Genomic DNA, 23,083 nt, shown 5'->3' with positions numbered 1-23,083 from the left:
CTTCTCTGCACTACAGCCGTGTCGCGTGGAAAGCGGTACGTCAGAGCGAAAGCTGCCGCCGTTATCACCACCTCCGCGACAGCCGACATGATCGCGGGATTGTTACTGCATGCTTACAACCACCAGTGTTGCTTCCATGGCGCTGTCTACGAATGCCAGAGGCGTGAACGCGTGCTGAATGCCGGACTGCAACCCTACACGCCGCTGTTGGCAAGTGCGAGATGAAAGTGCAAACCTTGGTGCGAACGCGTGCCGCATCACCACCAGTCACTTGTGCAGTGCGGCGAAGCCTGCCGCCTGCCATCCAAACGGACACAGTTTGGCGCCAAGGAGTTCGATATACCCGTTTTTGGCCAAGCGCGTTCGATATATAAAGTAGAAATTGCATGAATTAGTCAAAAATATTTACGAAGAGTTCGATATAGCCCATAATTCGTAATATCCGTGTTCGTTATATTGAGGTTTGACTGTATTTATCAAACTTTTTCTTTTGAACAGTGCGCTTTGGGATGTTAAACCCCACAAACCAACCAATCTTTTGAACAGTGCGGGATGCAACTTCCAGGAGGGGGCGTGGAGAGAGCACTGACTTATATTAGAAATTGACTTGTACGGGGCAATTATTCCCTGAAGCATAAACAAAACTCATCAGTGGGCTAGTTGTTGCCTGGTTTGATGACCGGGCCAGAAAGGTGTGCGAAGAGCAGAAGCAGACAGGACAGCAGCATGCCCAAAGCATTGGGATGCCCTCACAAGGTGGCCAGACTCACCGATCATGCTGCCGCCGGCGCATTACTTCATTCTGGATCTTCCCTAGCCGCACGAGTTCCTGCTTGAGGAGATTGACCTTGTCCCTGTAACTGTCCTTCGTCTCAACAAGGCGCAGGTAGTTGTCGATCTCCTCCTGGGTCACTGTCTGCTGCTTCTTGGCGATCGGCACCGCATTACTCTCCTCCTGCTTGATGGATGCACGCAATGACGCCTCTTGTTTCACTGGCGTCATGGGGTCATCCATCCCACTCTGGAGTGGCACAACGCGGAGGTTGGAGCGCGTCTGCTGCTGCGCCTGCTGCTGCTGAGACGCTGGAGGAGGGTAGGAATAGTCCGGTGTCTGGGAAGGTGGCGGGTATCCAGCAAAATAGGGCGTCCCCTGGGGCGGTGGAGCATTGATGGCAAAGTTTGGTGGCGGAACAGACAGATTGGGTGGCGGGATCAGAGCCGGACCAGCAGACTGCTCGTAGTAGCCAGGTTGTGTCGGGGCTGCTGACCCCTGATAGTACGGCGTCTGGGAAGAAGGGTGCTTGGGTGTTCTCTCCAGGCTGCTTCGTCGCGGCCTGGGCGGCGGACTCTCGGGACTCCACCGACGCCCTGGAGTCCGACCCTCTTGCCTTCTGGAGGTGTGCCGCGGCGGGCTCGGCGACCAGCGCTTTCCCATCGAGCGGTCCGATGACGGCGAGAGGCTGTTCACCGGTGACGGAGAGTATCGACGCATGGAAGGTGTCGCAGCCCCACGGTAGTAAGGACTCTCGCGTCGCTCCCTGCGGTATGATGGTGGCGAAGGACGACGATAGCTATCAACAGGGCTTCGCCCACGCCGTCGGTGACTTGGCGAGTAACTTTCGCGCCGACGCTTGACAGGACTTGGGCTACGAGCACCCCGAATGTAAGAACCCTCCTCCGAGGGTGACCTCAACCTCTTGCGTTCACGCTCGTAGCTGTCCTCCTTGGCTTCCTTCTCTCGGCTGAGCATCATCTTGAGTTCACGCAGTTCCTGCTTCATCGATTCAATGGAGTTGAAGCCCAACATTGATTGCTTGGATGAGGATGACGGTTTGGGCGTGCGTGAAGCCATGGGCGGTGGACTTGGATTGGGTGATGGCGTCCGATGCCTCTGTGATTTCCAGGTAGTCTCCAATGGTTCTGGGTCATCAGGAATGCGGTCCATCATGCGCCGGCTGCCTCGCAGGATAGGCGGGGGCTCAGGGATGTGCGGCTGCTTGCTCTCGAGATACATCTTTCCCGACCGCACCGACTCTTCAGTTTTGCGTCGATCGAACGGAAGCTTTAGGTCGATGGTCAGGTCTGACGCATCTGGTGATGCGGGGGCAGCACCAAAGCGCTGCGCCGTTGGCATCCACGACTCTTGAGGCAGAGGCTTCTTCCGGGGCGGTTCTTCGACGAAAGGCTTTTTTTCCTGCACGGATGGTGTACGCGCTTTGCTAGGAGCTTCGTCTCCGTACAGGAATGCGTCTTCGTCGTCAATGTTTTCATCGATGCCTAGACCCGGAATCAGCGTGGATGACTGCCGCTGGCTCTTGCTGTTCTCTCCATGAAACCTCGACTCCGCCTGCGAACTTCCGTGGCTCTCTGAGAGCAGGTCTGCATACAGGTCAGAGCGCGAGTCGGGACGGTGCGGTTCGGGACGTGAATCGGGGCGCCGATCCATGCGCAAGCTGGCGCCGCTGCTTTTGCTGTCCCGGCGGTCCTCCCATGCATCGCGCCGGGGGTCATATTCGTCAACATCCGGAAAGATGTCGTCAATGGGTTTCTTTCGTGTTTCCACAGGTGTGAACGATGAAATGAGCTTGCCTCCACCTGCTTTCCGCGTTGACTCCGAGCCACCTTTGCCGGCTATTGGGAACAGAGGCTTGGGGAGGTCATCGTAAAGGTCCTGTGGCACTTGGTCTTCGTGATCAGACTCCTCTGGTGAACGTGCGCCGGAGTAGCTCTGAATTGCCTTCAGAGCAGAACTTGAGCTCCGCGGTGAGTCGAGTTTGTCAAGGCCGAGCTTCTGCTTCTCCTTTAAGGCTAACTCCAGCAGCTGGGCCCTGCATATATTTGTTCATGTGCTTATTTAAAGTGCCACACAAGCCCCATTGTGGAATACAAGCCACTTTTGTGTTTTTCATTTCAGGTCCTTTCCTTTTTTTACTTCACATAACCTCTCTTTCTCGTCACTTTACCTTTATTGCTGCCAGAAATATCGCTTAATAAATAAACAGTCAAAGCAACTGCAATCATGATTCTGTTTGGTAGACAGAGCTTGTACCTACAGACAACATACCACACACTTTACAGGATCGCGCATAAAAATGATCGATGATGCTGCCTTAGAGCCCACTTCCCCCTTAGTGGTATGCTACATCCACTGGCAGTATGCATACTACCCATGAAGGCTCACATATTCTAAACTTTGCACTGAAGTGATACTAGTGGCAAAATGCAATTTGGAGCAATTTTTGGTGCACCAAAATTTCCTATATGGAGCACTGCTTTAGATATAGTCTGGAGCACTACAACAACCAACAAGGAGAACTTGGAGCAATAAAACATTGACTAAAAAAAAGCACTCTGGATTTATTTAGCTTTTGATTTCCATGTCTCTTAGGTTGGCAATGTGGGAAAAGTTTTGAGTTTGATGTAAAGGCGCATTACACCATTAAATTTGTCATAATCAGCACAGAGTCACACCTGAAAGGTCTTCAGTTTCAAGTTTTATACTCTATAATTGAAGAGGAGACACCTTTGCGAAATTTGCCATACAATGTTTACTTGATGAGCACATACCTTACATATATATATATACATTTTGTATACACAAAGAGGTTCCGACAAGTTTTCCCGTCTCATGGACACCAACAATAAGGTGAAAGAAAAGCATTTGCTGCAAATAAACTCAAGGGGCAAGAAGTGATGACAAGGATCGTGATAGGTGTAATGTTGAAAGATAAAATGGCAGCAGAAATGAGACCGCAAAACGCGGTTTCTGATTTTCGACCTAAAAAAGACAACGAAACCAAAATTACCATGAAGAAACGCATTAAAGGAGTGGAGACAAGCATTATCTGTGTGCTTTCTTGCCTGTCATCTTGTTCCACGCTACATTGTACACTACGAAGAGCATAAAATGCTACAGAATAAGACCAGTAAATCATTAAAGTGACAATAAGAATGATAAAAACAAAAATCGCCAACAGACATTTCTACATATGCAACGATACATTCTGCGAGAGCAGCTTGTGGTAGTGAAAAGCATTATTTTGCACCGCTGCACACAGAGGGCACCACAGGTCTGTAAAGCGCTGAACAGCGCAAGCACTAGTTCATGCCATTACCTCTCCCTGTTACGCCTGCGTGTTACGCCGATGACAACATGGAACTGAAAAACATGCCTTTGACAGCTCTCGCAGTAAAAGAATGAGAAAGAAGGATGAGGAAGAGCGCAGCAAAGGATCACATGGAGTTAATCCGGCGAAAAGGTTCACGGTTGAAGGATAGATGTGGTCTGTGACACATACGGACAGTTGGACAGGACTGGGAGAGAGGTTTTTACCCCAGTGTCCTTGATTGTGTGAGTATTGACAGAAGTAAAACCAGAAGTCGGCAAAGAGGGCACAGCCACCACCAACCTGAATCCCGATTCCCCCGACGAATCCTTTGGCTTGTGTTGTGGGGTCTTGGGCCTGGAGACGGAGCCGTAGTCCCTGGACCCATAGGGGCTGTCATTGCGAGCGACGGGGCTCAGGCTTCGACGCGTGCTGACCAAGTTCGGAGCATCTACGTAGCCAGCCCGTGTCCTAACTGGCGTTTTGGGCCTGAGCAATTGCTCTTTCTCTTTCACGATTGACTGTGTGACGGCGTTAGCAATCTGCGAGTAAAGAGGAACAGTGCAGTTCAAAAGCTGAACAGTGCAGTTCAAAAGCTGAACAGCACACCCGGACTCTTCTAGAACAAGCAAACACAATATCATCCTTAAAGCGTGAATCTTCACCCAAAGGGGCAAAAATGTCGAAATTTTTCAGATTTCATTTAGCAGCATGTCAAGATTAGACAAAAACTTTCCATCCTCCCAGAGGCTTAATAATACAGTTTCTGTTGATACCTCATTTCTACCTACACTAATTCCTCACTGGTTTCAGAATCACAATTACGCTGCTTTTTACTTATTCCTGCCGTAAGAACCATTCATTTAAATAAATCAACACATTTTAAGCATTTTAAACCACTGACTCCTACAAAAAGAAAATACAAGGACCACAGCAGTACCAAAGCTACATTTCTTGCACTTATTTTGCACACTTGGCTTCAAATTCTTCTTTTGGAACTTTGTTTTGGAAATTTACTATAGCACCCTCATATCTGCACACTGCACTCTCTGTACCAGGCTTGAAATTATGTATGACACATGTACAAATGTACATGCTGTGCCTGAAGGGGTTATGCAATGCCAGCCCTCTGTGAGCGAACTGTCAGATACTTGGGACAAAATGAAAAACACGACCAACTAGTTGGAAATACCCGTCTAATGGGCAATAACAAAACGCACACCTGGTTTCAGTAGACAGAAATCCATTACATGTGAAAATTTAAGCCATATATACTTAGGGTTAACAACAGCTCGCAGACCAGTGTCTTCTTTAAATAGTCACAGCATGATGAAATCGATGAAAGTGCCTCCTTCTGGTCCTGCGTCTCGTTTATCACTGGTTTTGCTAAAGGACTCACATCCCCAACTAACGACCCCTCCACATACATTTAAATGACCAAGTCCGCAGGACTTGCTACCAGCCAGGCAAAATGGCCCACAAACAGGAAAACGCAGAACACCAGTAGCAATATGAGGTAGCAACGACCTGTTGTGGTCAGCAACAAACACGACAGATGTGGTGCCAGAGAAGAAAAGAAATCCTGCACTGCACTGGCAACAAGGAGGTCTTTGTTCCCCTCACCTTTAAAGCCTAAGAACTGGTTTTGACCTCAAACCTATTTATGATGGTACCATCAGCAGGTCGATGTTACCAGTACTCATTGACACAGGGCAAACGCTGTTACTGATTGGTAATCAGCTCTATGAGGCTTGCTTAAACTACAGAGAATGTTTACTACATTTGAATCAGAGCGAAAGCATGGATTTTTGATATGTAGAAGACGAATATGAGCGGGAACTGTCGCCGGATGGAGCGCTCGCGTTAGACCAGCTGCGGACATGGAAGAGATGATTTTGCTCAGGTCAGAACCATCGGATAAGTGCCACGTAGAAGACAACGAAAAGCAGGCAGCGCCGCACGACAGAGCGCTCGCGCTAGTTGAATAGACAACACAAACAGACAACGGATGGCTTTGCTAAGGATTTCGCTCATTAATCATTAAGGTTAACGCTTACGCACTAAATGGCCCAATCTATGTCAGACTGGCCAAAACCCCTTTGAGCTTGGCCATCAAAAGCACAGGAAGGAGTGTGTCTCACTATGCACTTTGATGACAGAAAGCAATACCACTCATCTGTCTGTTGAGCTGCAAGAGTCTGCGAATCCAACAACATCCCACATATCTATCAGTTCTGGTTAAGCTCCTCTTTCTCCACGTTTCTAAGAGTTGATTTCTGCCTAATTTGGCTCTGTTGTCAGATAGGAAGAAAACTTGGCGCCCGGAAGCACCTATTTCCCTTCCCATCTGATAACAGAGCCGAGATAAGCAAAAAGCAACACTACGTCCTTCTACGGCTATGTACACCATCGTATGGAGGGTCTCTTCAGCACTGGTTTTACGCCCAAGGCTAATCCGTACCACACTGGGGAGGCATTTCCTTTCGAGTGGAGAGCACTCCTTTTAACCTCTCGGGAAGTGGCACACCCATGCCTGACTGCCCCACACAGTGGGCGAGCGTCCACGCTTGTGCAACAGAAAGGCCGAAGGGTTCCCCCCAGGCACTGCAAGATGGTGGCCTGGCAGAAGCAGTCATCACATATTTCACGGGACATGGTAATTCGCACTGACTGCTTGCGGAAGCATTGCTCCCGTTTTCGGGTTCACAGAGAAACCAGGCAGGAGCGGAGCACTTCAGCCCGAGACTGACAGGTGCAGCCCCTCAAACAGTCCAGCAAAGCCAGTCTACCTGCCAAGGGGAGGCCAGCAAGGTGCTTCTGATCAAACACAGAGATCTGCCTGTCTGTATTGCCTTACAGTTATTAGGTCCGTGTTGGCACACGGACCCAACACCCCTCGCGTAATACAGTGAATATGAAAGGCAACAGGTGTTAAACTAGGTTCAAAGCGTGATTTGCTTTCCAATGTTTTCTCCCCCAGTCTGGACTACAGACACCGCAGCCCTTAGCAAAGGTGCATGCCCCACTAGTCAACTGCAGCAACTATCACAGATCACAGGCCACCTCGTACCATTACCATCAGTAGCCTCAAAAGAAGCGGTCTGCCTCCGGACCTTTTAATGGAAAGACAAGTTGTGTCACTGGCAAGTTAAATCCCATGTAACGGACACCTTGCCAATGTTTGAGAAACTGGTCTGGGCAACAGATTAGCGGTGCCAAGACACAAGCAAGAGCAGACTCATGCTTGAAGTGCTAGCTGTCAAAATCCGCAGCGCTCAGCTCAGCCAACAAAATGCAGGCATGACACCACTGCTATGCTGTGCTTTCCCACTTGCCACCTATAATACTCTTAGTGCAGGAGGTCTGCCACTTAGTCCTAGAGAAGTTTTCCCTCAAATACTACAAACAATCATCCAAGATAACCATCTGCCAGCCACTAAAAATTTTTAAACAGATGCCCACTATGTAGCAGACAAAACATCATATTGGTGGAGTTCAAAATACAGCGCATAACCAAGTTAATAATAGCTACACTGTTCGAATTCAGTTACTGATACCCATTTACATATCGATCTTCCCCAATTCAGTGCACACCTATGATGGGAGCTAACATCTGATGCAAACAGGCAACGGCCATGTAAAATTCTGCCAGAGTTCTCTTCCACACATCATGAAAAACAATGAGAGTGGATAAAAGTGGTTTTTCTTCTTGCCACTTGCAAAGCAGTGCCACAGGCTAAACACTTAAAACAAACCAAAAAAAAAGCATGAAGACATGCGCGAAGACAAGACTCGACAAAGACCACCCATATTCAAGCCATTGTAAGGCGTCAAAATACTAAGCTATGTGCAAGGCAGCGTATCAGCAAAGACACATAACCATGGCTGTATGAGCACGTAAGCAGCCCAGTCTTGTTTGGTAAACAGCACTTTGTATTCTCCAAGGGACTGAAGAGCTTAACTGGAAAGCCCAAGCCCCAGAAGAATGCACACATGAAACTAAGTTCAGCACTACTTTAGTGCTAGACAAGCCAGGTCAACAATGGGCGGAATGCAAGCACATACCAAAGGAACATCCATTCCTCTTTGGTGCCATAAAATTAAACACAAGAAAAATGCATGCACTCTGGAAACTATTCCTGACAGTGCAAAGCAAACAGGTGCCAAGATTGCCATAAGCCAAATTAGTCGCAAAAATGCAAAAATGCCTGTGCTGTGCGATGTGAGCGCACGTGTAAGAACCCTAGGCAGTCCAAATTTTTTTTCTTTCAAAAGAGTTACAACCAGCCCAATAAAGAACATACAACACAGGGCACTGACTAAACTGATATTTTTGTCGAAAACAGACTGCCGAGTAACATCCATGCATGCACCAAGCCAGCCTGTGTAATTAGCTATTTTCCGTTGTGTGTACGTCTTTATATGGCTGGTAGTAGCACTTTTGAATATGTGTCACTTCAGGACGACAAACCTCAGGTACTATAACAGAGGCCAAATTAGGTCCCCTTAAAGGTATCCTGGAAAAACTACAACAGTATCATACCTGCATCAGGTGTCAACAAACGTTCTGTGAATTAGGGTAGTGTTAAAGTGTTTGTGTGCGCCATTCTCTAAATTCTGCATATGTTCACAAAGGAAGCCAACTGCTTGAACACTGATATGTACCATACAACTGACATCAGCATGGTGTAAAATGCAAGCATCTATAAGACAGCCAAGTGATAAGAACACTAAGACAGATCCGTCCTCCACAGCCACATCTGTTCATTGGAAACTAGCAGTACAGTGGTACTTCCACCTAACGAATGCCATGCCGAATTGCTAACTGCAGAAGGCCTTCTGTCATGAAATAACACTGGGGCTAAGGTAGTACTGTAAAACTTGAACAAACCAGCAAAAATAATCACAAAACAACATAAAGCCTAAAACTGCTGTCTGTATAAAATTTTTAAATGTGATTATGGAGCGAGTGCCAGCAAATAAGAGATTCAGCCAAAATTAGTGAACAGCGAACAAAAGACTAGCTTTGCCCTTTTGCAAGGTGTGAGCTGTATACGTGTCTGACATGCATACAACGCTAAAATTTAACTCGGAATGCCTCCAGATATTGAATCACATCACTTTCAAGCCCTTTCGGCCACTGTTTTTCGAAGAAAACGGGGCACATATCTGTACCAATGACTTTGTAAATTACAAAGACCTCAAAAGTGGTAGGTACCAGCATCTGTCTTAATGCTGCATAAGAAAACTTGCATTAGAATTGAAAATTTCTTCAAGAAGCATTATGAGCCAGCTGACAGATGGAAAAGGCCCAAAAGCTATACTATTTTTCATACTTTAATTTTCCCACCACAACGGGCCTTGCTGAACTGTGTACCGACGCTCACGAAAGCACACACGTCATCTGGGAGGACTATCACCGAAAGGAAAAACATGCTGATTGGTTTGTTTGATGGTTTGGTAGTATTCAGCACCCAAAAACTAGCACACAGATGTACCCTCGTCAGTCTTCTGGCACTTCAAGGAAGTTTGGTTTGGTTTAGTTTGGTTTATGGAGTTTAACGTCCCAAAGCGACTCAGGCTATGAGAGACGCCGTAGTGAAGGGCTCCGGAGATTTCGACCACCTGGGGTTCTCTAACGTGCACTGACATCGCACAGTACACGGGCCTCTAGAATTTCTCCTCCAAAGAAATTCTAGCCGCCGCGGCCGGGATCGAACCCGCGTATTTTGGGTCAGCAGCCGAGCGCCATAACCACTGAGCTACCGCGGCGGCTCTTCAAGGAAGTGGGACAACATGTGTGCTGCAGCCCAACAAAGGGCGCAATACTGGATGCATGCCTAATATGCATGCCAGCATCTGAACACCCGGAACATATTTCCCAAACAACCTTTTACATCGAAACATAGGAAAACTTGCGCTGTGGAGACTTAGCGCGAAAGCACAGAATGAAGGAAGAACTACGGGACAAATGCTCATCCCGTGTGTTCCGCGCTAAGTCTCACTGTGCACAGTGTCTCAACATACAAGCAAAACTCATCATCTACTTAAGTGCGGGCTTATAAATTCACAGACCTAAATTAAAGCCCTTGAACAGCAAAGAGAAGTTTGAGCAGTGTGACAGAAGCAGGCCAGACAGTGGGGCCAGGACGCTAGTAATAGCAACCACTGCACAACTGATGAAAGCGACAGAGCACCGATTCCTAGCAGCAGCTGAATCAGGTGACAAATTCGGTGAAACGTCAAGTGATTACAATTCAATTCATATAAGGTTAATATAAACATTCTTAATGATTCGAAACATTTTTCAATAATCTCAAAAATATAGTGACCACACCAGGAGGCAATGTTTGGTGAAAGTACACAAAGCACACTGTCAACAGTCAGAAGAGAAATTAATAGGAGGCACCTTAGTATACTTAGAAAAGCTAGTAGGCATCTTCTTTAAAACTTCTCGCAAGTCTTTTTCCTGCGCTTCAACTTTTCTTGGGCTCCAGTCGGAGAGGTTAATGCGTATTCTCATAGCAGTAGTGGCAAAACGATAAAGCACCGATTTGTATCTGCTGTGAGCATAGGCTCTGCTCTACTTTTCCAGCGGCTAAGCTCATCATATGCCCCGATATTTAGAGCACGTCACATATTCAGCACGGCTGAATTACCGATAGAGGATACAGTCTACTAATTTTCACCCTAGTGCTCCCGATGCTCCGTATTAACAGGTGGCCACAGAAAATGGCCTTTTGTTGCAACCCAAAGATTTGTGGAAGCGCCAGTGTGGCAGGTGGCATCAATGCTTTATATTACAGTCTCAAACAGTGCTGAATGACAACAAAAGGCTAATTCTGCCAACTATGCAAAATTACTTACTGAACTCCTCAGTGCTTTACAAGCATTAAACTGGGCCCGGGGCTTTCTAAACAAACAACAACAACGTGGGGTCGTTAAAGGCAACAAATTAGCTTCTTTCATCAAACATATTAACAGCTGGAAATAACACACAGCGACATCCATATGAGACAACCTGCCTTTTTTTAAGTGAAGAAATTGCACAGCACACGGGCGCTTTTTGCACCTTGACTCCATCCAAATGCGGCCACAGAAGCCGAGCCCCACAGCGACAAAGCCACCGCGGCGGGTTTTGCAATTTACTACCGACTTCAATTGACACAGTGAGAAGCCCATGAAGCGGCCCAATAATAAGACCGCAAAAATTGCATACCCAAAGTACTGCCGACTACCACCTTGCATATGGCACTTGAATTTTTGCAGTGCTGTTTCAAGACAGAAAGAGGAAAAAGTATATTTCCAGCAGGCGAGAAATTAATCAAACACGAAAGCTACTCTCAGCTGCACCAATGGAGGAATGACAAGGCATCCATGCATTTATGCATTCAACTGGAGACTCACCTCCTGGAGCTCCTTCTTGGTGGGAAGCTTGCGTGTCCGCGGCTCTCTCTGCGGTGTCTTGGAGCGGGTGCGCGATCGAGACCGCGACCTCGAGTAAGAGCGCGAGCGAGATCGAGAGCGGGACCGAGATCGCGACCGAGAGCGCGAACGCGATCTCGAGTAGTACCGGTCCCTGCTGTACCGGTCCCTGTCTCTGTCCCGGTCGCGGTCCCGATCGTCGTCGTACCGCTTGTTGTATCCGTAGCCGCCCCTTCCCCGACCACGACCCCGGCCGCCCTCGAAGGGTCCTCCCCTGAAGCCCCGGCCCCGGCCACGGTACGGGGCCCTGGGAAAGTAGCCACCACCGCGCCGGCCGCCGCGGAAGGGCCGTCCGGACATGTCTTCGCTGGGCCTCCTTTTTTATCTCTCTCAGCGAGTCCTGTGACGGGGTCCGCAAGGACCGCGTCGAGTCCACTTTACGCCCGAGTCCAAGCTACATGTGGTGCTGCGCCAAGTGTACACAATGCAATCGTTTTCTCATCTCGAACGGAGAACCTACAAATACCACGCACCACGCACTAAACAATGGCGTCGGCCGCGACGGTCTCTCAGTGTTTCCGGCTGCGTAAAGCAAGCAGCTTGCTCGAATTCCACCTTCAAAAACCCTGCAATTTATTCAATATCAAACGAAGGGAAAAATATTTGTCAAAATAAATATTCATCAATAATGTGGGGACAAGCAGCGAAAGAATTGAAAATAGATCAGCACTGCGATCTGGAGCGGGCCAGATTAAGCGGGATGCACAGGAGAGAGTTTTCTAACCACACCTTCTCCCTGCAGTATTTTGGTTTCGCTTTCAACGACGGTGTAGCGTAGTGAGCTGCATACATTCCCTGTGTTTGGTTATCTCCCGGCTCATTTATGCTGGCCGAAGTGGATGTTTTTGTGGGAAACAACACGTTGATTGACCCAGAAGTGTTCCAGCTATGGCTTGAGGGCTATTCAGGTTCGATCTAGCATTCGTTTGACCACCGGGCTGAGCGCACATTGCTTGTCACGGAGCAACTTTTCTTATTTCAAAATAATCTCATGAGTGCTTGCCTATAAGATGTGTGCATGTGAAAAGTGTTTTAACACACAAACTACAGGTAAACAACCCAACAATCATGTGTCCAGCGTCGTTAGAATATACTGCTCTGTGTTTTCAGCTCAAGATGCAGCCGTCACGTTGCACTACAATGAACGGATGAAAGAGACGGACATTCCTTTGGACCTGCTCAAGAGCGATGTCTTGGATCACTACCGAACACTTCAGATGCTTGAGAGGCTCCTGCACAGCCCCGTACACCTTGCCGAGCAATGGACATTCCAACTGGCGCCACAAACTCAGCGAATGCTGATTGCGAGGTAACTTTTAGCAATGTATTACACGGTGCAGTATGTTGGCCTCACGGGGGCTGGAGCAAAATTTTCGGGGTTATTCGAGCGTGCAGGATCACAGATTGCAGTTACCTCCAAATTCTGGTGAAATGTGCAAAAATCTGATGACAAAGATAATGCCAACATCATTCTTTGCTTTGCTCGAAATGTTCTTACATGGCGCCAAAACACATGTAGAGGTACCGTCAGAAGTAAATGGAAGGCAATATTAACGAAAAAATGTAATCATTCCCCCCCCCAGTTCATGCATCCTTGAATATATATATATGTGCAGCCTAATTGTGATTTTGCGAATTGCACGGTGCACCAACAAACATGGACCATTATGCTTTAGATTTAAAGAAATTAAATCGTTTTGACAAAGTCGCCTTCCATTTACTTTTGACGGCGAGTGTACATATTCCCTCATGCGTTTTGTGTCTATCACTTGCAGCATTTGCATTACTTCGAGCTGTATTAAACTGCTGAACTCTGACATGCTTTATTTTTGCGACTGAATCATGTCTTTTTTTTTTTTTTTGTCATAGAAAATACTGTAGTGTGCTGCTACAGGTAACCAGTGGGCTGAAGTCTTCTTAGTGTATTTACTTTTTGCACTGATCTGAGCCTTGTCGACATGAGGGTGCATTTGACTGAATGTTTCTATTCAGGTACTATGACTTTGACCAAAATGTGGTAAGAGAGTTCCTTGGGAAGAAGCTGTCTTCACGGAACCGAAAAGACCTGGATGAAGTCAGTGAAAAGACTGGTGTTGACATCAAGAGCTGTAGGCGTCAGGTCTGTGATGCAGTATTGGTTTACTTAAAGGTGTAATGCACCACGCTCTCTTTCAAAAGCGCATTGAATGACTACAATGTTAAGTTAGTGGCTAATGTCGTCTTGTACACTGCCTGTGTAATTCAGTGTGTAATTCAGTGTGTAATTCAGATATGAGGGATTTGTATCGTATGTGCTTTTGTTCTGGTAAATGCTGTATGGCAATGCTTCCTAAGCTCTGTTGCCACAATTCTTATCCATCAAGGTTCCCTTCAGCCATTTGTTACCACAACAGTAGAAATATTTCTGTTTCAGTTCATGAACAGTAATGCACGAAACTGGTACTGAAGTCTGCTTAATTCTGACCGTAGTCATAATGAGTGGCCTTGAGACGAAAGTGAACTTTCTTGTCATAGCAGGATTTCTCAGTATGAGGTAGAGTTACTTAGTTGAATGGCACGCCACCATGTGTTTGTATTACCTATTTCAAGGCTTTTTAAACTCTTGCAACAACAATACTACAGCATCTCTCATAGCCAGCATCACTCTGTGATGTCAAACCCTGCAATTTACGATACTAATTTTTCAACAATCCTAGAACTTTGTCAATAAGTTTTATGACATATGCAGCACATTCAGAATCATTCTGGCCAGCGTCAGATTTCATTTCAGAGGCCTTTGCCCTGTAGTGAACGTAGCAAGTCGGCATCTGACCTGTGTTGTGAGGGTATCACTGCACAACATCTCAAGAAAAGCATACAGACAGACACACTTTATGGATCTCATTATTAAGTTGCCTGATATGTGCACTGGTGTCACTGATTTCCTTTGCAGCGTATACTCTGAATGTGCATTGTGTAAAAGTGAAGTTGATGTCAAAGAACAGTGAAGAGTGTTTTGTTGGCAGTGTCATGCCTTGAAGCTATGGCCTGCCCTTGTTTTGCAAAAACATGTCCGAACGCTCTACTGCGAACTTTTTTCGTGTGTCTATGTGGAGCAGAACGGAGGGCAGGGTATGGTTTGAGGGCATAATTTGATATTAATTTTTTAAGTTCATAATCCACTTTAAACCCCCCTCTGCTAAATCTGCTGACTTTAGTAAACATTGTCCTAAATTATTAGAGCTGCAGCTAAGAGGGTAACCTATGCGTGTGCTCAAATTGTTGCAGTTTGACAACATCAAGCGAGTCTACAAGGTAGTCGAAGAGCTACCAGGTTCTCTGACAAAAAACATTCAGACCCATTTCCTGCTTCCCGAAGAGCTGACAAGGTGACTGCCAATTTCCCTTGAACAGTTCTCTGAAGCCTGGTTGCTTTTCAATTTGTATCCTGCTTTGAGCGTCCCTTCATTCATGGGTAGAGTAATGTGAAGTTCACTTTGAATGCATGTTGGTTAACATCCCAATGATAGAAGGACGCGTCTTTGTGGGCCTAACGTAGGTTTTTCTATCAGCACAGGCGAAGTGTGCAAGGAGGCTTTCATTAGGCAGCTGCTGCATTGTTCTGGATGAATTCGCTTCATCAGAGAGGAAAGTTTAGCGTTAGTGTCTCTTATGAAGCAGCATCTTTACACGTTTCATTATTATATTGAAAGAACTGCAAACTTAAAGTCCTGGGGCTTAATTCAATAATGCTGTAGCTATGCAATGAATGCGCATGTAAAAATTAAGTCGCACATGTTAATGCAGGCAAAGTAGACAATATTGACAACTTGAGATAGCTGTACTGGACATAAAGTTATTTTATTAATCCTGAGTTTGTTATAAAAGTGCTAGTTGCTGGCAGCTTACACTAAGAGTGAGGACGTCAGCATTGTCTGCTTTAAATGTTCTGCTCTATGTGGTTAATTTTTTTTTTTTAAGTTGTTTTTTGCTTCAGCTGCATTGTTGCAAGAAGTGGGCGTTAAAGCTTTCAAATTTATGCCTTCATAATCTAGTACACCAACTCTTGACAGGTGATAGCTAACTACAAGGAAGATATGATAATTGCTGCATGCTTTGTATTAACGGTTACTTGACAAAAAGCAGGCACTGCATTTGGTAAATGAGGGGAGCTAGGTTATGCACCTAGATGGTGTGTGAAGAGGCATTGAGTACTTTAACCATCTAGTCATGAAACTCCAAATCAAGTCCGAGTTTGTCCTGTGGTTAGTTTCTGGAGGCAGACAGATAGAGGCAGTGCCCATGAATTGCAGACTTGCACAGCAACTTTCTTGTATGTTTTCATCAGCCCTCAATAGTTAACGTGAATAATGACCTAAACTTTGAATTTTGGATTAATCAGTGCCAAATTGACCAATTTTATGGTTGTTCTGTGAGAGCGTTTAGGTATTCCCCATGTATTGACAGCATGGAAACCGTAACCAGGTCCCAGCTGAAGGTGCCTTATGGCATCACTGCTAAGAAATGATCAGGTATTCATCTATTGTTTGAAAATTTTGTTTCAGAGTTCATTTACTCACTGTGACTGTAGTGGTCACCAGCTGAGTTCTTGCTGTTTAGTTATTGCTGTCAGTGTCATTCAGGCCTCAAACAGTTGCTATTTCTGAGCCCCTCATGGTACCTTGATGTCATTGGTTGCTTGCAGGAAGTATGCTGCCATTGTCTACATAACTCACAACCGGTTCGAAACTGGCAAAAAGAAGCTTGGCTACCTGCGGCTAGAAGACTTTGTCTTCTGCGCTGACCACATGATCCGTCTGTGGAGTTGTAGGAACCCAAGTAAGCATTCGAGTTTCCATTTGCCCAGCATCATTACATGTTCAAGCTAGCTGCAAGCATCAGATGCTTGCTGTAATGTGCGCACAAGGCCACCTGGTTCTGACTGACTCCGTATAAAGAGCTCGCAGATTTGTCACTAATTGGATCTTTTCTATTCTAACTCTTCCTCCACTGTTTCAAACAAGTGATTTAGACACCTTGTTATTTTCTTTCGGTTTAGTTTGGTTTGTGGGGTTTAACGTCCCAAAGCGACTAAGGCTATGAGAGACGCCGTAGTGGAGGGCACCGGAAATTTTGACCACCTGGGGTTCTTTAACGTGCACTGACATCGCACAGTACACGAGCCTCTAGAATTCAGTGTAAGCATTTGTTTTCTGTTGTAAAAGTAAATTGTGGAGTTTAATGTCCAGACGAACACAGAGACGTCGTAATGGATGGCTCCAGATTAAGTTAAACCATGTGGGGTTCATTAATGTGCGCTTATATCGCACAGCACACAGGTGCCTTTGGTGCTTTGCCTGCGTTGAAATGTAGCTGCCGTGGCCTGGGTTGAACGGGTTAGTAGCCGAGCACTCCAAACACTGAGCCTGTTTTTTTTCCGATAATCATGGGCATAAAAAAGGGGTGTGCAGACCCCAGTTACCTGATACAATATCTAAAGGCTTGACTTTTTAAAGCCTTTACTTCAGAAATTTTGCTTTGCCATGTAGCTGGCTTATGACAAGAAGTGGCATCTTGGGACAAAACTGTTGTTGTTTGCAAGCATTGAATGGCCTCTATCCAGAATACATTGTTTTAGTTGAACACTGAAAATAATAATCACTTGGCCACGTAACAGTTTGGAATCCTGCCTTATTGCTGGTGCTATCTTCACCCCATTACACTGTCCTTGGATCCTGCAGCTCTGCGAAACTGTGTTTTGCCTGTGCAGTGATTTCTTCGGGTCAGATTGAGATTATTGAGGAAGTGTAAAAAAAGACCAGTCTTAGCGTTCATTCTGCCAGAGCCTCACACTTTGGGGTCGTCGTTGTCTTTAGATCCAATGTTGTGTGTTGGCGATGCCACTGTACATTCAGAGTTGTTTGGTAGACTCTATTTTTTTTGTTCCAGACTGCAAGTACGAAGAATCTGGCATGGAGATGGACCGCGAGTTTCTCCAGCAGCTGCGCGAGATGAAACTGCTTCTCGACAAGGACCACATTGACCGACTGAAGGACTCTGTGCTGTTCTCGTTACGCAGTCAGATTTCTAAACATACTTTGCAGGACGTGGAGTCGAATTTCAAGGTGGGATTTACTGACCATCTGCGAAGCATAAAATTATCACGTATCAATCACTGTGACGATTCGCTATTTGTGAGACAGCTATTGCGTAATGCTTCAAATTGAAGTGGACGATATAAATGGTGGAGCAATAAACACACCGAAAGAAAACAGGATGTGGAACAAGGACACAGGAAGAGAGTGGCGCACATGAACATTACTTACAACTGAAATTTTGTTTCAGAAAAAGGTGTATAAATATGAAACAGCAAAGAGTGTGAAAATGTGGATTGCTGTGCGATAGCTGTGAATCAGTGAAGTCACGTGACAAAGTAAAAAGACTGCGAAGTGAAAAGAACCAATGGCGTAAAGGGCCACTTTTAGCTTCAGTTTCGAGCCCTCCTTTGTAATCTTTTTACTTGGTGATGCAACCACACTGATTCCTGGCCATTGTGCAGCAGTCCACATTTTTCCACCTCTTGCTTGCTAGGGCAATAGCATATAGGCAGAAAACAGGCTTGCTTTTTGCCTATTTATACGCCTTTTTCTGAAATAAAATTAAGTTGTTGGTGCTCGTGTGCACCTCTTTTTTCCTGTGTCCTTGTTCCACGCGCTGTTTTCGTTCAGTATGCATGCATAACCAAATAGTCCAACACACCTTGCCCTAGTCAACAACACAGCTAAGGATCTGCGTGGCTTTGTCAGGTGCTGTTCTTGGCACTCTTGGAAACGGTAATAATACTCCAATAATTATGGTTTATGGGGGTTTAATGTCCCAAAGCGACTCTGACTATGAGGGATGCCGTAGTGAAGGGCTTTGGGAACTTCTACCACCTGGGGTTCTTAACGTCCACCGACGTCATCCAGTACATGCGCCTCTATTATTTCGCTGCCATTGAAATACAACCACTGTGACCAGGATCGAACCCGCTCCTTTCGGGTCAGCAGCCGATCGCCATAACCACTGAGCCACTGCGGCAGTTAATACCCCGATGTGTTTATGCAAATGTAAATGGCGTGGGAGGGTTTCTGTGCGAAATTGTATGTGGTGCTGATGGTTACGAGCATTTTGGATGATGCCCCACAGATTATAGGAAGGCAGAAGCTATGACAACTGGCAACTGTATTTTGGCTTGTGCTATTTTATGCTTGTTTTATCTTTGCAGTCATTGACGCGGACACTTGTCAACATTGCTTACGGGCTGAACCACAGTAAAGATCTGAGAGATTTCTTCATTGATATCGTTGAGAAGGTATGTGTACCTTGCAAACCAGAGCTGCTGGCACAACTTCAAACTGGTGCTGATCCTAAAGACTTTTGCCTTGCAGATCATAGAACCTTGCAGGACTGCTCACTGGACCGTAGACGAGTTGCAGTTAGTCATGGATGCCTTTGTGAAGAGCCCCCAAAGTGTCACTTTTGCACAGTAGGAACACATTTTTGTCAGAATTTCAAATCACCTTTATCTTTCTACTTGCAACAGTCGTGTGAAATTTTATTCGTTGTAATAAATTCTACAGCAGGCTTGCTTTTTCTTTGCAGAGACCTGCATCTTCATGAAGTGTGGATGCGATACATGGAGACAATGGCAAAGTGTGTCTACAAGCTGTACTCGGCATAAATTGTCCCAAATGTAATGCTGTAATGATGATGCAACAGGAAAATGAATTGGCAGAGAACATTCAGAAATAATAAAAATATGCAACAAATATTGCATCGTCTAGCTACACATGTGTTTCATAGCGGAGTGAAGCAGCACAAACCAAATTGTAAATTGCGGGATTTAACATGTCGGAAGCAACTCATGGGGGCTATGAGGGATGCTGTAGTGAAGCGCTCTGTATTAATTTCAACTAACCGGTGCTTAACATCAACTGACATTGCACAGCACATGAGCACATCTTGCATTTCACCTCCATTGAAAAACAGCCGCCATTTCTGGGATTGAACTTTGATCGTCCAGCTCAGTAGCCGAGCATGCTAACCACTGAGCCGGGTCCTAGCAAACTGCCTTGTAATATTGCCTTCTTGTGGGTACTAACATAACCAACAAGCCTAAGCTAATTTAAGGTGTCTACTGTCTCGGCATCTTTTCGACAACAGGGACATAGTACCCATAGAAAGACGTTGCCACAGTGGCACCAGCAGATAGCCTAGGTATTGCCCGTTCATACTGTCGTAACTGCTGCGCGCTGTTTCTTGCAACTGATAAAACCGTGTGCACCTATAACTTTTCCCAACTGCCGCCTAGATAAGACTGGTCGTAGTGTGAGAACAGTAACCTAGAATCTGGCATTTTCTAGGGTAGCAACAGTGCTGTGTGTAGAAATTCTCACTCCTTAAGACATATCAATCAATGAATTCTTGGAAATTAAACTAATGACTACTCAGAACTGGAAGCTTCAAGTAGTACGCTTTCTAATTTTGAGTTGACAGCTTTGAAAGAATAAATACAAGCAGCCTGTAGCATGGTCGGAGAAGTTGGCCTTTCAGTTTGGAATGCGCAGTCACTCCAGTAGTTAAAATCGGCCATTACAAAACATGCGCTGGCTGCCAAAGCAAAGACCAGCCTCGCTTTGATCAACCAGTTCGTGACACAGCAGCATCATTTTACTGCAGGCAGCCACAAGGAACCGTTCACAATGATGAAGCACGCACTTCACTCAAGAACGTAAAAACAGCAAGTTCGCAGGCAGGACTTCTAGTTGATGCAGACAGCGCGCATCGGTTTCCGCAGATCTGTCGTTGTTCCGGTGGTGGGCGTCAGGGTATTCCAGTCGGCGTGATGAAAGATATGGCGTCGCCGAATGCGCCCCACTGGACTCGGTTCAGCTGGAAGTACGTCACCCAAGAGACCAGCACGATGGCCCACAGAGTAGCGCCGATCGCCGACCTGATAACGTAGGATTTGATCATCTTCTGTTCCTCGAACGGCTGACGAACGAATGCCTCCCGGAAGAACCAGATCGCGTTCACCAGCCACAGAAATGGGAGGGCGAAGAATCCGCCCCGGTAGTACCATCGACACAGCCGCAGCTTCTCGTCGTCCTTGACTTTTCGCAGGTCCATTCTCGCCTCGACGTTTCAAGACGTGAGGAAAACACGCAGCTCGGAGACGAACTTTGGACGAACGAACAGCAGCGGATGACAGATTACCTTGGATCACGTTGGATTTCAATCGCTGACCGGATTGGCTTGAAAGTGACTAACGGCTAGATAATGCTCATTATGGCGATGGTGATAGCGCAAAGTGACGGGTCTTTTCACTTTGCCTTCAAGAGAGAAGGAAATCGCCTAATTTTTTTGCTGTATTAAGAAATGAGGAAGTAAGTTCCAGGATATTAACTATACCAAAGGCCTGGAGGGCCGCGTTGAAGGCAAAGCATTATAGCGAACAACCAAAACGTTTCCAAACCAAAGAACGCCTCCTAGATTGTTCTAGTAACGTTAGGGTGTACGCTAAGTTGCTGTGCGTATTGTTGTTGCTTTTTTTTAAAAGAAAAGGAGGGGGGGGGGTGGCTATTTCGTGCCTTTAAACTGGACTGAGAAATCTAATGAAAACACTGTTCGCGCGTTTACTCTGTAATGTCATCCATAAATGCGCCATTTCAACAAGAAAACTGCACTTTTTTTTTTTTTTGCCATGAATGCGTTTTTTTTTTTTTTTTTACGTGAAGCTCCAAGTCCAGAGTTCGTCGTGTGCCCTCGGTCGCCAAAGTGCGTCTCTTGCCGCCTCCGCAGGAACGAAAAGATATAGCACTTGCCGTCCCCTCTGACACCTGCAAGAGCTAGCTCTCTTACGACCCCTACACGGCCCTGGAAATTCAGACGTAAATCCCCTTCGTATCGCGGCGACAACTGCAACCTACATATTAATTCCTAACATATACAAGTTTCTCTTCTCATCTAAACTCCCATCACGCTCCTTTCCACCAATCCTGTAACCTCCGCTTGATTAAAACTGTCCACATCATGCAGCTGTTGGCCTGGTCGTTTTACAGCGAAAGCTGTCAAAGCCGCCTTTCCCGGTTGCACGGCGTCGTCGTAGCACGGAGTGCGAGGAAGAAAAAAGGAGAGGGAACTAGACTGTAGGTGCAGCGCTTCATGCTGACAGGCTCTACCCTCCGTCCGCATTACATCGACACACGCCCCAACACCCTACCTCCAACTACACACCCGTGCCTAAACACTCCAACTGGCATCAGATTTCCCACAACCCCAGCTGTCACAGTAATTCGCATTGCCACAAAATACGTAAGCGTACATCTCGTGAATTTCTCAAGTCCCAGTGCACCTTCTTTTGGCGTCATGCACTGTGGGCATATTTCAAATTATTGGCTATATCGAACACACAGATTACTCCTTGTAAAAGTATAGGAAAGACGCGTGATATATTGAACCCGAATTTCGCTTGTCATATCGACACATCGAACTGCAGGCCGCGCCTCTGCAATTGGCGTATATCCTAGCTAACGACGCTGTGAACACGCGTGGAAATGGGTCGGCAGCGCGGCCTTGCGCTCCTGCCGGCAGCGCGCTAGCGCAGAGTGAAAATGTGTTACGAGGTGAATGTGGAGTGTGCTTGAGGTGGCCTTCGATCACTTGCACTCATTTTCCACGCGCCATGGCTGTCATGCAGTGAAGCCAACCTAAATAACTAAAGACTTGCGGCGACCCTCGCCTATCTGGTGTGCTTCGTTTGCTTCGCTACCGAAAGCGTTGCGGAAACCATGCGTGCATTAATTTTAGTAAGCAATCATTCTACTTATAGAGTGCTGCTAAAAGGATTAGACACCCGACAGTATAGGCTGCGGCTTCGATGTGAAGCAGGTTAGGCCTAACGCGGAGCGACCGGCGCGCTGCCAGCATGCTGGCGTGAGGCACATCACTGCAAGAAAGTAGTCACTAGCGTGGAAGCAGAGTACTCGTGCTTCTAGGTTATAGATAAGCTCATCTACTGCCATTTTTCATTTATTGAATTATCGATATATTGAACTATTTAGCAATCTGCTTCGAGAGCGATATATCCGGGTTGGACTGTAGTTTCACCTTCCTCATTAAATATTTAATGTTATGCATGAAACCTGCACCTGGGCTCGACCTTTTCCGGATGCCTAGGATTTTTCAATGTGCAGTAAAACCTCTGTATACTAGCGCTTTTTGTATACCTCTATTGGACAATGGCTGCTGCAGCTGGGACTTGAGCATGTGGACTACATAAACTGGCAGAGTCATTGAGCCACTGTTATGGGTTATGTTTTCACAGTGGCACAATCTGGTGAATGATCAACTGCAGGGTGTTGTTTACTTTGCAAAATATTCCCAAAGCTGCAGGTGTACTTAACCCATCGCAGGATTATTAACATTACAGCATCTTACTGCAATATGCATAGGTAGTTTAAGCCCCAAGG

General features: G+C 46.2%; 3 protein-coding genes across 7 annotated transcripts in view; 1 reads left to right on the top strand and 2 right to left on the bottom strand.

The window, feature by feature from the left end:
* LOC149330884 (uncharacterized) overlaps positions 1-12,100 on the bottom strand; it is a 41,522-nt gene extending 29,422 nt beyond the window's left edge. For all 3 annotated transcript variants that reach the window (XM_089561596.1, XM_089561597.1, XM_089561598.1), the window contains exons 1-3: positions 11,514-12,100; positions 4,410-4,648; positions 771-2,828 (exon numbers count right to left, since the gene is read on the bottom strand). In XM_089561596.1, the coding sequence (XP_089417722.1) occupies positions 771-2,828; positions 4,410-4,648; positions 11,514-11,891 (2,675 nt within the window). In that variant the 5' untranslated portion in view covers positions 11,892-12,100. The remainder of the gene's footprint in view (positions 1-770; positions 2,829-4,409; positions 4,649-11,513) is intronic.
* Positions 11,547-19,381, top strand: Fibp (acidic fibroblast growth factor intracellular-binding protein). Of its 3 annotated transcripts, none has more exons than XM_089561602.1 (9): positions 11,547-11,828; positions 12,702-12,900; positions 13,584-13,710; positions 14,859-14,959; positions 16,276-16,409; positions 17,520-17,695; positions 18,838-18,924; positions 19,001-19,098; positions 19,215-19,381. In XM_089561602.1, exons 2-9 carry the CDS (start codon positions 12,740-12,742, stop codon positions 19,291-19,293), a joined length of 963 nt encoding a protein of 320 aa, XP_089417728.1. In that variant the 5' UTR covers positions 11,547-11,828; positions 12,702-12,739; the 3' UTR covers positions 19,294-19,381. The 3 variants fall into 3 exon arrangements, with proteins under 3 accessions (XP_089417728.1, XP_089417726.1, XP_089417727.1); XM_089561600.1 differs by lacking the exon at positions 11,547-11,828 and adding an exon at positions 11,857-12,499; XM_089561601.1 differs by lacking the exon at positions 11,547-11,828 and adding an exon at positions 12,503-12,641.
* Positions 19,110-20,840, bottom strand: pen-2 (presenilin enhancer, gamma-secretase subunit). The gene has a single exon (XM_089561603.1). It carries the CDS (start codon positions 20,739-20,741, stop codon positions 20,436-20,438), a length of 306 nt encoding a protein of 101 aa, XP_089417729.1. The 5' UTR covers positions 20,742-20,840; the 3' UTR covers positions 19,110-20,435.
* Between the last annotated feature and the right edge of the window lie 2,243 nt (positions 20,841-23,083).

The sequence above is a fragment of the Amblyomma mixtum genome, chromosome 9, assembly GCF_055824585.1.
Source record: "Amblyomma mixtum isolate Tamu chromosome 9, ASM5582458v1, whole genome shotgun sequence".
In the NCBI taxonomy this organism is placed as follows: domain Eukaryota; kingdom Metazoa; phylum Arthropoda; class Arachnida; order Ixodida; family Ixodidae; genus Amblyomma; species Amblyomma mixtum.
Note: the sequence above shows the minus strand (reverse complement) of the source record. Positions and strands in the feature narration are given on the sequence as shown.

Bases quoted from the DNA above. Each gene is read 5' to 3' on its own strand.
- pen-2 (XM_089561603.1), bottom strand. From the start codon at position 20,741: ATGGACCTGCGAAAAGTCAAGGACGACGAGAAGCTGCGGCTGTGTCGA.
- Fibp (XM_089561600.1), top strand. From the start codon at position 12,415: ATGCTGGCCGAAGTGGATGTTTTTGTGGGAAACAACACGTTGATTGAC. The intron at 13,711-14,858 runs GTCTGTGATGCA...AAATTGTTGCAG, and splicing joins TCAAGAGCTGTAGGCGTCAG to TTTGACAACATCAAGCGAGT. The intron at 16,410-17,519 runs GTAAGCATTCGA...TTTTTGTTCCAG, and splicing joins GTGGAGTTGTAGGAACCCAA to ACTGCAAGTACGAAGAATCT.